General features: G+C 43.9%; 1 protein-coding gene across 1 annotated transcript in view; it reads left to right on the top strand.

Annotated features, from left to right (window-relative positions):
- Nucleotides 1–14,127, top strand: part of UNKL (unk like zinc finger) — a 154,870-nt gene that overhangs the window by 94,108 nt on the left and 46,635 nt on the right. The window contains exons 7-8 of the mRNA XM_068247311.1: nt 1,551–1,635; nt 1,747–2,019. Of these exons, the coding sequence (XP_068103412.1) occupies nt 1,551–1,635; nt 1,747–2,019 (358 nt within the window). The remainder of the gene's footprint in view (nt 1–1,550; nt 1,636–1,746; nt 2,020–14,127) is intronic.

Raw genomic sequence — 14,127 nt, 5'->3', positions numbered from 1 at the left:
AAGAAAACCTGTAGTGAGAAAAAGTTACCCTGGGGAGTGCTCACCTCGGGTGGGGAAAGCCTCCGGATTGTATCGAGGCTTCCCCTGTCCTGTGTCCCATGGCGGTCTCGCTGTGCCCCTCCGAGCAGTGGGGATGTAAATATTTACCTTCCCGGCTCCAGCGCAGTATCTGCTTTCTGCTCAGAGCTGGGCGGAAATAGCTGATCGCTGTTGGACTGCTCTACTGTGCAGGCGCAGGGCTCCTGTGTAGTAGAGGGGACCCGACAGAGATTGGCTATTTACGCCCATCTCCATGCTGAGAGCCGCAACAGCGCCACCCGCTGGAGCCAAGGAAGGTAAATAAATGTAGCTTGTCAGGCTTGTCGAGCCAGGATTGCCGGAGACTTCGGAGGAGCCAGCGCTGGATTGCCTGCAGCTACAGTGAAGTGGGAAGTCTCACTAGGACCCTAAAGCTTCCCTCTCCCGAGGTATGTACACCCCCAGGAATGTTTTTTCTGTACAGGGTCTCTTTAAAGCGGAATATAACCCAGCATTTCATCTTTGCTCTAAAATATTACTTACACCATATTATATGCAACCAGCATTTTTTTTTTTAACTACACCAGCATTCAAAGGGTTACACACAGAGCTTGAAAGTTCAGTGCAGTGAAATGTGGACTCATCCCAACTTTAGATAATGTTATCTTGTGTTTACTTAAAGGGATACTGTAGGGGGGTCAGGGAAAAATGAGTTGAACTTACCCGGGGCTTCTAACGGTCCCCCGCAGACATCCTGTGTTGGCGCAGCCACTCACCGATGCTCCGGCCCCGCCTCCGGTTAACTTCTGGAATTTCAGACTTTAAAGTCTGAAAACCACTGCGCCTGCATTGCCGTGTCCTCGATCCCGCTGATGTCATCAAGAGCGCACAGCGCAGGCCCAGTATGGTCTGTGTCTGCGCAGTACACTCCTGGTGACATCAGCGGGAGCGAGGACACGGGCGTGCAGGCGCAGTGGTTTTCTGACTTTAAAGTCAGAAATTCCAGAAGTGAACTGGAGGCGGGGCCGGAGCATCAGTGAGTGGCTGCGCCAACACAGGATGTCTGCGGGGGACCATTAGAAGCCCCAGGTAAGTTCAGCTCATTTTCCCCCGATCCCCCTACAGTATCCCTTTAAATGTATCAAGTGAGGAATGTAACACATTCTCTGACTGCGGAGAAGCTGCTGGAGACTGTGACACTGAAAGCATGTCTGCCTGCAATACAGCAATGAATAAAACCAGTTATTAAAACGGTACTTTTGGGAACCTATAACTTTTAAATGAATAATACTTATGCACAAATGCAAATGTGATAACCATATGGCATATAAAAAGTAGGAAAACATTATTTTATTGAATATTATGTCAGGGTTATAAACCGCTTTAATGCTGAAATCAGGGCAAAACCATTGTTGGCTCGGGCACAACCACCTACAACCTTCTTTCAAGCTGAAGTAATTAAAATGAGTATAGGTTGCAGCCATGTAATCATTCCGGCCACTTCCCCTTAGTAATTTTTGTTTCCTTTTTAGATTTATAAGTCTACAAAATGCAATGATGTGAGGCAAACCGGGTACTGCCCAAGGGGTCCCTTTTGTGCTTTTGCGCATGTGGAAAGTAAGTAATGACACTGGAACATGGTACAGCAAAACATTCTTGCATGATTGGGGTTTACTGTGTCCACTTCAGAAACTGTTTGTGAAAATATATTTTTATTGCCCTTTCTAGGGATACCTTCTGCTGAAGAAACCATGAATGTGATGATGCAATCAAGTCATTTAAAGCAACCTTCCCTCTATTCCTCAGACGGTATAGGTCTTTCTGGGGATTGGAACACTAATTTGGGATGTACAAATAGCACTCTGAACCACAATGATCAAACCACAAACGTGAGTGCTTATTGGAATAGCATTGCTCATACACTTTTGAAGATTTATCTAAAAAAAAAAATAAAAAAATTGTTTAATATATTATGGGCTCATGAGTCTAGCGATTTTGAAGGTTTTATGTAATTTGAGTATCTTTCTTCCCATACGCATACAAAAATGTCCACTTCAGCCACTGGCTTCTGTGCGTGTGAGGGCTCCAACCTAAACTCAGGCCCCACAGAGAACAATGGAAGCTGGGGACACAGTTGGAGTGTTTACATTGGACTCAGGAGTCGGGGCCTTGGTGCACCATGGTAATTATTAATGCACAACACCACATCCCAGACCGGGAGTACTGTTAACATTTCCTGGTGGGAGTGATGGATAACTATTTTGCTGTGAAAGTACAGTTATCCTTATTTTTCGGATGGGCGCTGTAGGTTCATTCTTAATCTGAAACCGTTCTTAAGTTGGAACAGATGTAGTCCCTGGTTAACAAATGAGATGGTGTTGTGCGCTCATTCCAGTTCCCCCTTCCTCCCTCCCCTGGTGTAGTTAGTGCCCGCACCCCCATTCCCCCCCCCCCCCCCCCCAAATATAACTTCCTTGGTATCTAGTAGTCTCCCTTGTCCATTCCCAATACACCTTCCCTGGAGGTGTTAGTGGCCCCCTCCCTTTCCATGTAACATCCTTGACGTTTTTTTAGGCCCCCTTCTTTCCCATGTGCCAACCCCGCCCCCCCCCCCCCCCCCCGTCCCATATGGCTTCCTTGGCATCTATTAGTCTCCCCAGTCCTTTCCCAATATAGCTTCCCTGGTGGTGTTTATTAGACCGCTCTCTCCCCACCCCCAATATAGTTTCCTTGGTGGTTTTTAGTAGCCCATCCTTCCTCAATATAGCTTCCCTGGAGGTGTTTAGTGCTTCCCTTCTCCTTCCCTACCATAGCTTTTTTGGTGCTTAGTGCTGTTAGTGATCTCCTCCCTCCCCATATAACTTCCCGGGTGATGTTTAGTGCCCCCTCCCCTCCTTCCTCCATATAGCTAGCTTCCCTGGGGTTGTTTAGTGGTCCTTCCCCTCCCTCCTACATATAGCTTTTCTGGTGGTGTTGGTGCCTAAGGTTTCCAGATCTTGTAACATTTCTTATGGAAATCATTGAGAAATACAGATCAATCTCATTCATTAGAAATTCATTTTACATTTGGCAACAGTGCTTCTTTTTCACTTCTTGACATTAATAATTTTGGCAACGATGAATAGAAAAGAAGCTAATTTATTTTGGTGAGGTAGTCAGTAGATTGGGCGCTTAATAGGAATAGTAGTTTTTTTTTTTTTTTTTTGGTTTGTTTTTCTTCTCTCGTATCATTTAAATGATGTTTTGGATTTTACAAGCTGTCGGCCGCAACATATGTGAAACATTCGCTCTGCCCAGCGAGCTGACTCGCCTATTTGTGTCTGGAGATAACCGGAGAGACAGATTTGCAATACAACTGTAAAGCTGGCAATACACTGGCCCGATTTCCCGCCGATCGACAGCAGATTCGATCACTGGGATCGAATCTGCTGTCGAATAGTTTGCGCTAAACGCACCCAACCGATTGATTTCCTCCTGATATCAATCGGTCCGTCAATCGCGCCGTGCGGGAAATTACCGTCGATCGCCCGCGGGTAGGGAGCCCGTCGCTTGCGGCGTACGATTCGGGGCATTTCGACGCAGGTATACATTACCTGAGGCTGGCTCCCGGGCATCCCGTCCGTCACTGCTCCCGTCATGGCACCTCCGGCATCCTCGTATAACTTCCGCTGTCATGCCAGTGACAGCGGAAGTACAAATAGAGGGCGCTCTATTTGAACTTCCGCTGTCACTGGTGTGATAGCGTAAGTTATATGCGGATGCCGGAGCCGGAGGTGCCACATGACGGGGACATCACGCCCGGGAGCCGGCCTCAGGTAATGTATGCCATTGGGGGGGAGGGACAGGCGGCAGCAACAGCTCAGCAGATTGTGAATTGGTTTCAGGCTGAAATCGATTCACAATCTGTTTGCAGTAAAGGTAGCCATGCGATCCCTCCCTGATCAGATTCGATCAGAGAGGGATCTGTCTGTTGGGCGATCTGATGGCAAATCGACCAGTGTATGGCTACCTTAAGGATAATCTCATTGTATTTAATGGCAATAAAAGCTGCTCTTTCCCTGCTTGTTAACACAAAAGGGGATGTAAATATATTTCTTTCCATAAAGCTGAAGACACACCGGAGAGCATTTTTGTGTCATTTTCGTTTTTAAAAATGCTCCCTTTGCCTTAAAGGGGCACTATTGCTAATTTCATCTATTTTCATCCCCTTAACAAACATATGCCTTATTGGAGTTATGCTATTGCTCAGTATATAGTCCTATCAAAATGTAATTTTACACTTGTAATAAACATTTACAGCCAGGCAGTCACGTCAGTAGTAAAACCTTTCCGACGCCAGTTCAGCATAAACCATTCTGTAGTAGGGAGGCATCTGCTACTGATCGTTGAGCTGCCGTTATTTCAACCCCTCTGGCCAGCTCATTTATTCTTTACCATGTTTTAACTGCACTAATGTGCAGTTACTGAGCCCACAGCAGCCGCCGTAAAGTGCAGCACGCAGCCTCCGTACAGCACATGATGTACCTGTACGGCTGTGTGATGATGCACTGCCCGGCTGCTAAGGACCCCTTTTGTGAAGCCGGCAATAAAACGGACAGCTATTGCTGTCAGTTTCCATGGTAACCCGGCACCGGCTTCTGAAGTGTGCTAGGCGGCGGCATCAAAGAGCAGACACAAGTGCTACAGCTGTGTCCTGCTTTGTATGTTGCCGGTGCCGGGTTACCACGGAAATGGCCAGCAATAGCTGTCCGTTTTATTGCCGGCTTCACAAAAGGGGTCCTTAGCAGCCGGGCAGCGTATCATCACACAGCCGTACAGGTACATCCTGCGCTGTATGGAGAAGGCTGCGTGCTGCACTTTACGGCGGCTGCTGTGGGCTCAGTAACTGCACATTAGTGCAGTTACAACGTGGTAAAGAATAAATGAGCTGGCCAGAGGGGTTGAAAATAACGGCAGCTCAACGATCAGTAGCAGATGCCTCCCTACTACAGAATGGTTTATGCTGAACTGGCGTCGGAAAGGTTTTACTACTGACGTGACTGCCTGGCTGTAAATTGTATACAATGAACAGAGGCGCCAAAAGTATAAGATTAGATTAAATGAGCTTAAATACCAACTTAAATGGCAAAATTGAAGGAGGAAGTGGTGGTCTTACCTCCCTCAAGCAGACACAACGACTGCGATTCAGACAGTCAAACACATTTATTAGGAACTCCAAAAAGAAATGCAACGCGTTTCGCAGGTTCAACCCCGCTTCATCAGGCAATATAGGGAGGAGTATCAAACAATCTGCACAAGGATTCAAATTAAGCGCCTCAGAGGCGCTTAATTTGAATCCTTGTGCAGATTGTTTGATACTCCTCCCTATATTGCCTGATGAAGCGGGGTTGAACCTGCGAAACGCGTTGCATTTCTTTTTGGAGTTCCTAATAAATGTGTTTGACTGTCTGAATCGCAGTCGTTGTCGTGTCTGCTTGAGGGAGGTAAGACCACCACTTCCTCCTTCAATTTTGCCATTTAAGTTGGTTTTTAAGCTCATTTAATCTAATCTTATACTTTTGGCGCCTCTGTTCATTGTATACAATTTTGAGTCCACCCTTGGTGGAGGGTTGCTACCCTTTCTTCCTGTCTACAGAGAGCGACTTCTTAATCCTGAGTGGGGTCAGGACAATCTCCCCACCTGCCTTTACAGTGGTTGCCTGCTGGTGACCCTGACTTGTGAGTATTTAGCAATACAAACTTATTGCCACCTTGTCCAGTACGAATTACACTATTGGGGCTCTTGGTGTTCCCTGTTTTTGCCTGGCTGTAAATGTTTATTACAAGTGTAAAATTACGTTTTGATAGGACTATATACTGAGCAATAGCATAACTCCAATAAGGCATATGTATGTTAAGGGGATGAAAATAGATGAAATTAGCAATAGTGCCCCTTTAATATTATTGTAACATTTATATTACGCCATCATCTTTTACAGCGCTGTATTGAGAATATTGTCTTGTCACTTAACTGTCCCTCAGAGGGGCATATAATCTAATACCTACCATACCCGTATATTGTATGTTGATGTATGTATCATAGTCTAGGGCCAATTTAGGGGGAAGCTAATTAACTTATCTATGTTTTTGGGATGTGGGGGGAAGGCTGAATGCCTGGAGGAAACCCACGCAGACACAGGGAGGATCATACAAACTCTGTGCAGATAGTGCCCTGGCATAGAGTCGAACCAGAGGCCCAGTGCTGCAAGGCAAAAACACTAACCACTGTGCCTATGTTAAAATTAAAATCACAGCAAAATTGCAGTAATTTTTTTTTTTTTTTTTTTTTTTTTTATTGCGTTCGCTGCTATTTTGCCACAATTTTAAAGCAAGTCACTGGAAGAAAAAGAAAAACAATATTCCATTTCTAAGGTTTTTATTGGGTTTATATAGCGAAGGGTACATGAAGAGGATAAACTGTCCTCTCGCAGGGGGCCAAATAAGAATTAAAGCATAAAAGTACAATTACCAGTTCATCAAGTAAGTGTGTGGAGGATGATGGGGAAGCCTCGATAGGATCCAGAGGCTTCCCCATTCCTGAAGTAAGTACCCCCCAGGAGCACTTTTTTCTGTTACAGGTTAACTTTGTTTGTGTCCCTCATGCAATGAGAATGTAGTTATTTTGTCACCACCAATTGGCCCTCAATGAAGTCTCTGTTTGACATTCGACAGCAATGTACAGCAGTTGTTAATATATCTTATGCTGGGTTTACACCACACAATTTTCTGTTATGCTGGGAATACACGGGTTGACCCGTCGGCTCGATTAGCCGCCTCATCGACCCCCGCCGTGCCCCTGCGGCCGTCCGGATCGATTCCCGCTCGTCCCCGCGGGTGCTTGCTTATCTTCCGCTCGATTCCCCGCTATTGTCCGCCCGCGGGGATCGAGCGGGGAATCGATCTGGCGGGTCATCGGACCTGTCGGATATTATCAATCGAGCCATCAGCGGCTCGATTGATAAAGGAAAAACGAATAGTGTATGCCCAGCATTAGATTCTTCTGTTCGATTTTTCTGTTATGCTTGGGGATACACGGTACGTTTCTGTACCTTGTATCGACCAGCTGATCCGGCTAGCTGATAATATTCAGCTGGCCCGATCAAGCCGCTCAACCCACGCGTGGACGCGGCGGGGATGCGGCTGGATTCGATCCGGTGGCTAATCTGCCATCGGGTTGACCTGTCTATGCCCAGCATTAAGGTCCGTACACACGTCGGACTGGAGGCAACGACGGGTCCGTCGTTGCCTCCCGCTGGGTGGGCATTCCAACGACAGTCCGGCGTGTGTACGCACTGTCGACGGACTGATACGGCTGTTAACAGCCGTATCAGTCCGCCGACAGTGCGTACACATGTCTGACTGTCGTTGGAACGCCCACCCAGCGGGAGGCAACGACGGACCCGTCGTTGCCTCCAGTCCGATGTGTGTACGGACCTTTAGATTTTCTGTTAGAATGCATAATTAGGTTATTTTCTGTAGAGAATGGTCATTATCTCTGGTGCTTTGTCTTCTGTTTATCTCCTGCTGAGTAGAACAATGCCTAATTGCTCGGCAGATCGTAAGATAGATAAATTTCCAACATGTTGAACTTTATCTGGCAGGTAAATCTAATAGAAAATTGTATGGTGTAAACCCAGCATAAAACTGTCCCCCAGAGGGACCCAACCTAACCACAATGTAGAATTATTATTATTATTTTTTTTTTTTTACTGGGAAAGGGGTAAGACAATGTTGTTAGCCTATCAGTATTTTTGGGGTGATTGGGGAGGAAAGCCCTGGAAAAGCAGGGAAGTAGTACTAGTTGGATCACGTACTCGTCAGGAATTTTGCCTGGAACTAAAACTAAAAGATAAGGATTGGAAACATTGTGACCACAGGGTCATTTTTTTAAACTGGTCTGAAACTCAGCATTTATTCTTTGCTCTAAAAGATTACTTACAGCATTAAAGGAGTCATCAGGAAAAGGTTTGATGCCGGCCTGGGGTCCCCCACCGGTACAGAGGCTGACCCAGAGGTCGTCTCTACTGCCCCTGCGCGAGCACCGATGTCCATCAAGCGCCTGTTGTCTGTGGTTCACTGCGCAGTACTCCGCAGACGACGTTGACTTGATCTGCACCAATGGGCATCCCGGGCCAGCGGTTTAGCGCAGAGCTGCATTGTGGGACATGTCAGCTGCAAGGGGCTGGAGGAAGCCCTGGTCAAGTAGAGAGGGGGGGGGGTGTTTTTTCCCTGATGACACCATTAAACCTATCACTAAAAATATTGTATTAGAACCTCATTCAAACAGTTAAACACAGCACTTTGTTCTGCAGTGAAAAGCTCCTTCAGCTTGTGATCAGCATCCAAAGAGGAGATAACATTATCTTTTGTTTACAATCCTCTGTTTGCTACATTCCTAACTGTGCTGAAAAGGAACTGTCTCTGCTTCAAGCATGCACACCGTAATCTAGAATTACGGCAACTGAATTAAATCCAATGGCGGCTTTCAGAGCAGATACACTGTACTTTGGGAACGTGTATTTTGTAAATGGACAATATTACATGTGCACAAAAGCAAATATGATAACTGTATGGGTAATAAAAAGTAGGAAAACACATTTGTATAAAATGTTAAGTTACAGTTTTATTCCACTTTAAATGCTGAGCTGGATTCTTTATTCCACTTTTACTCTGCTCTTGATTAACTTTGATTTATAGGTTATTAAATCATTAGAACTACTTTTGCAACCCCAAAAACCCTTGATAAAAAAATCAATCCCCTTCTCGCTATTATGTCCTTATACAGAGAAAGGCAGGACTGCACTGTCAGTCTGGAGTTCAGCATTTACATACAGCCCCCTTTCAATGTTATGCCTTGTACACACGATGCAATTGTCCATCAGAATGACAGTTGAATCCAATTTATTTCCAGCTGGTCCAATCTGATTACCGATAGTTTTTCTGATCGATTTTGTATAGAAGTGATCGGAATATCGATCAGAAAAACAATCGGAAATCAAATCGAAGCTGTTGGTAACAATCAATTCGACTGTCAATCTGGCAGAAAATTGCATCGTGTGTGCGAGGCATTATGCTGGGAATACGTGGCTCGTTTTTGAACCATTAGGATGGTTCGATAGATAATTTCTGACATGTCCAATCTCCCGCCCGATTCTTTCGCTGCTCGATTTCAGATAGCAGAGAATGGAAAAAGATAAGAAAAACGAGCGGAAGATAAGACAATTGGTAGCAGAATTGCGCTGCGAAACGATCGAATGGGAGAATCGAGCGGCAAAAACGAGCCGTGTATGCCCAGCATTAGGTTACCTCTTTAGATAGATTTGCATAAAAGTATTATATTTAATTACTGTAGTACATACAGCTTTGGATACATCTTGCGCAAGTACTTAAATGGGACTCGTGCAATATAATTCCACTTATAAGTATCACACTTGTTGGAATAAACTCCTGGTGTAAGTGGAAAAAGAAAGCCAATTTGTGCTCTCCTCATGCTTTCCTTGAACCATTGTTACAACCCTGAAATCCCTTTCACAGTGAAAGATTTTTCCTCGGAAAGATGGAAGCAGGCAGGCACCAGCATCCTCCGCTCCCTTATCCTAGGTGGTATCATGGGAATTCATTAGAACCAATTACAACTTGCCAAATAGCATTTTTCTATGCAATTTTGCATTTGAGAAACTGTATTTCTTCTATTAGGAGGGCCCATAATAACTTGGATATCTCTCGTTGAGAATGACTGTGGTGGGGGTTGATAGTCCAGGCCTCATTTCTCACCTATATGCTTTGTTTGGTACGAGCACCCCCCTTCCCACGGAAATGCGATCTTTTTCCCATAGCAATATGGTTAAGGCCTCATCTAATGTAGTAATAAAGGAAAAAGCCTACAAGAATCTATATGAATATTTCACCCCTAGAAAACTGTTTATAGGAATACCATCAATGCCCAAGTGTTCTAAAATGACAATGTACAAATAATGTCTGAGTAGCTGTGTAAACATTTTCCTACTTTTCATGTTAAATATCAAAGGCAAAAGCTTTAATTTATTGAGAGTAGGATTTAGCTATATTGGGACAAATCAATTGCTGAAGGGGTGTCTGCTTCAATCCTCTGCCAGTGTTGCATATAAGACTACAAAGTATTTTTCTCAGAAAGCAAAAACAGTATGATAAGCTGTGACAATTACAAATGTTCATAAGAAGTTTCCTCTGCTCTCTTCACACACTTCAGTCAGAAACACAGGACACAGAAGCTGCAGCTGTTAGGAGCTTTCTCTCACTCACAGTTACACACAGGGTTAACTGATCAAGTGTGAGGGGACTTTCCGCTCCCCTCATGGCTCATTCTGTTGGTGTCAATAAAGTTTGAAAGTATTTTGATAACCGTAAACAAAGAGGTTTCTCAATAGAAAAAAATATGTAAATCGATAGTGTTCCTTTAAGAGTAAGGCCCTTCTGAACTCACAATATTTCCTTTGTAATAAACATGAGTATTGCCTTGTTTTGCAAAGATAACCCAGGCCATAATGAGCATCATAACAAACTCTTGGTCATGATTTGTGCTGTTAAGTTTAATAACAAAACACTGGAAGAGTTCTTTACCACCCTCTTCATGGATGTTACATAAAATTTGGTGAATCTACCATTTGGAACAGACCTCTTAGACTTTGAAGTCTTCATGCATGTGTTTTATATGGATCCCTGTATTGCTCACTTCCACTAGACTAGTCAGCTTCTGTTTAGGCGTCTGTTTGATTCTGTGCTGTGTATATTGTTATGCGTTGGTGTGTTATAGGCTTGAAACTCCTTATGCTTGTATGCTGACTTCTTTTTCTTTGATGGGCACTTGATCAATCTGTGAATGCAGCACCATATTGTCTTTATCACCATACTTGCTTGTGTTGCATTACAAATCAAACTTCTACAAACAAGTTGTAATAAAAAAAAAGGACTCCACTAAATGAAATTTAAGGGATGCCTATAGAGAGCGGGACATGTAGGTTGCTATCTTTATTTGTCCCTCAGCAAGTATGCAGATGAAGTGGTCTTATTTCTCTGGCTGCATTCTTTTTCCAGGGGTGTTATACCAAACGCTGCTGAAGCCAAATGATCAGTATGACAGCCGGACAGTTTGCATTTTTAGTGGGGTTCTCTCAAAAAAATTTCCAGCCGGGTGGCAAGAAAAATGAGCTGAGTGGGGTGCGAGGAGGTAATGCATGGCCAGTGCAACTCTTACACCATACCCCAGTGGTGCTTCCCCATGAAAATAATCGTAATGCGGCAATCGTTCACCAGAAAGTAATCGTAACGCAGCAATGTTTCACTAGAACATAATCGTAACGTGGGCAGTGTTTCACCAGAAAATAATGTGCCCCGGTAAAAAAAATAAAAAAAAAATTACTCACCTGCAGAAGACTCCTCTACTGATGCGCAGATTCATTTAATGATTTTTCTGCAGCTAGCCGCTGTGAAAGTCCCTGTGCGGGAAGGGAGGGGGGGGGGGGCCTGCTCACCCCTGCCAGATTGTGGGACCCCTTGGTGAACTAGCTTGCAATGCCAGTTCACCTCAGCTTGCGGAGCCTTATGGCAGGCACAGCTGGGCTACGGGAAGATGTCGCCTGAAGCCCTGTACACAAATAGTCCCCAGCACAGGGCTTCAGACGCCATCTTCCTGTATCCCTGCTGTGCCTGCCATAAGGCTTTGCAAACTAGTTCACCATCGGGGTCCCACAATCTGGCGGGGGGTGGTCACGCCTCCTCCCGCACAGCGACCCAGGCGACTGCTTGGTCGGCCTGGTGGACCAGGCACCCCTGTTTACAGTGTGTGAATTTATGGCAAAGTGGCAAAGATGATTTGCTACAAATTTGTTCTGTATTGCATGCTACAAAGCTTAGTTTTCTTTAAGCCCTGGTCCAGAAATACATTTCCTTTTTGGAAAGTGTGGAATGGGGTTAGAGCCTCTTTAAGGTTTTTCCTCCTGTGTCCTCATCTGGGAGTATATCTTTCATTTCTTACAGGAAGTGATGATAAATAAAAGCCATCATTAAAGGACACCTATCAAAGAAAAAAATTCTAAATGCCACATACAGTATATTCCCAGTAATTACTAGCAAATTGCAATACAAATGTTTTTTTTTCATCTTTTCATTTGTGAAGAAAATATGTGAAGAAATGTGACATTATGCAAAGAAAATTACAGAGAACAGCTTTCACTGTGGGCATTACTACGGAGGACTGTGTCCAGCACATCCAGCATACAGAAACAGTCCTCACTAGCAGTAAAACTGTGACTGGAATCTCTTCAGGATGATAGAAAGCAGAAATATAGCTACAAATGGTGTGTACATAAATCATCAGCAGCTGCAGCTCTGTGTATTCCTCCCCCTCTCTCTCTCTCGCTTATTTTGAATAGGGGATGCTTGGATACTGCCACTGATGCCACAGATCCTCACGCTAGCTAACACAGCTGGCTTACGTCCTCAATAGTGATGTCGGCAAGCTCTGGCTCCGCCCAAATTATTAAATTGTTATAATATTTAAAAATATAAATTAACTAAATATTAATGTGATCTATAAGGTTAATTATGGAGTACTCCTTTTTTATTTTACTTCATAACAACTTTAAAGGCTGAGGTTAGTTGCATAATGCATGCGTTGTGTGAACTGCAATGGAGACTGGACTTAAATAGAAAGCCTGCATGCAGCGAGTTAGAGAATAACGCAATCAATTACAAAGCAGTACTGTGAGCAGGCCCATAGAATTGTATGAGTAGTGAGTGGACATGCAGAATTATTCTGCAATGCAACTGAGCACCATGAACGAGCCCCAAGTGTAAAGAAAACGTGTTTCTTTATTAAATGTGTTTCTTAGTATTTTGTCCTGCAGATCTTTCTTGTTTTCTTTTTTTCTTTTAGGCTGGATTCACACTTGTCTATCAGCTTTCTGCATGAAATTTTTCTGCATGAGTTGACTGACAGTTTTGCATTGCTGTCAAATATTTTTCTGCATGTGAAAAATGCATTCAAGTGTAAACTATGCAGAAAATGCACTGAAAAACGATCGAGTGTGAATCCAGCCTTATAATTTACTCTGCCCTTTTTGTCAATCCTCTTAAAAAATGAGTCCTCCAAAATTAGTTTTGGGCAGGTTAGGTATGCCCAGTAATACAAGTATGAGGCGGTCATAAGAAATGTGCACACGATCATGTAAAATACACTAGTGAAGGGAAGAACCTGCCAAATGCTTTCAAACTAGGGAGAGGGTAGACTGACGCACTAGGTAGGGCTGTAAGATAAGTATTCAGTAGAATTACTGTGGGACGTTTATCAATCCGTGCAGAACTGTCTGACCTCTTAATAAATTACCAAATAGTGCAGTTTCCTTCTTAAACTGTTCTTAAATAGGAGTTTGGAAGGTTTCTCAGACAGTGCAGTGTTTGTGGGAAATTGCTGTTGCCAAGGTAACCAATACATCTGCTGAATTGCATCAATGCCCATTACTGGAAGGGTTAAGCACAGAACAGCTTCACAGGACAGGAGGAGCATTTCACAAATCATACCTAGCATGCTCTGCACAAGCTGTGTAGAAGTGCTATTAAGCACTTCTTAATCTGGGGCAGTTTAAGGTGCATACACACATCAGACTATAGTCTTTGGAAAATGAAAGATCACAGACCAATCTTATCACCTTTCATGTAGTATGAGAGCCATACTCTACACAGTCTATTCTATGGAGCTGAACTCCCCATCAGAAAAAAAATCTTTTCAAGATGCTGCACACAAACATGCTGTACAGACACAAAAGATCAGTATCTGCAAAAGATCTGTTCTTGCCAAAAATCCATTCCTGCAAATTGCAATGATAGTCTATGAGATCTGCAGATCATCATACACACATGATTTAACTGACATTCATCTGCAGATCAGATCCACCAGGATAGATTTTCAGATCTGCGGATGATTGCTTGATCTGCAGATGAATGTCAGTTAAATCATGTGTGTATGATGATCTGCAGATCTCATAGACTATCATTGCAATTTGCCAGGAATGGATTTTTGGCAGGAACAGATCT

This window comes from Hyperolius riggenbachi, chromosome 7 (assembly GCF_040937935.1).
Source record: "Hyperolius riggenbachi isolate aHypRig1 chromosome 7, aHypRig1.pri, whole genome shotgun sequence".
NCBI classification, from domain to species: Eukaryota; Metazoa; Chordata; class Amphibia; order Anura; family Hyperoliidae; genus Hyperolius; species Hyperolius riggenbachi.
This window is presented reverse-complemented; position numbering and strand designations above follow the sequence as displayed.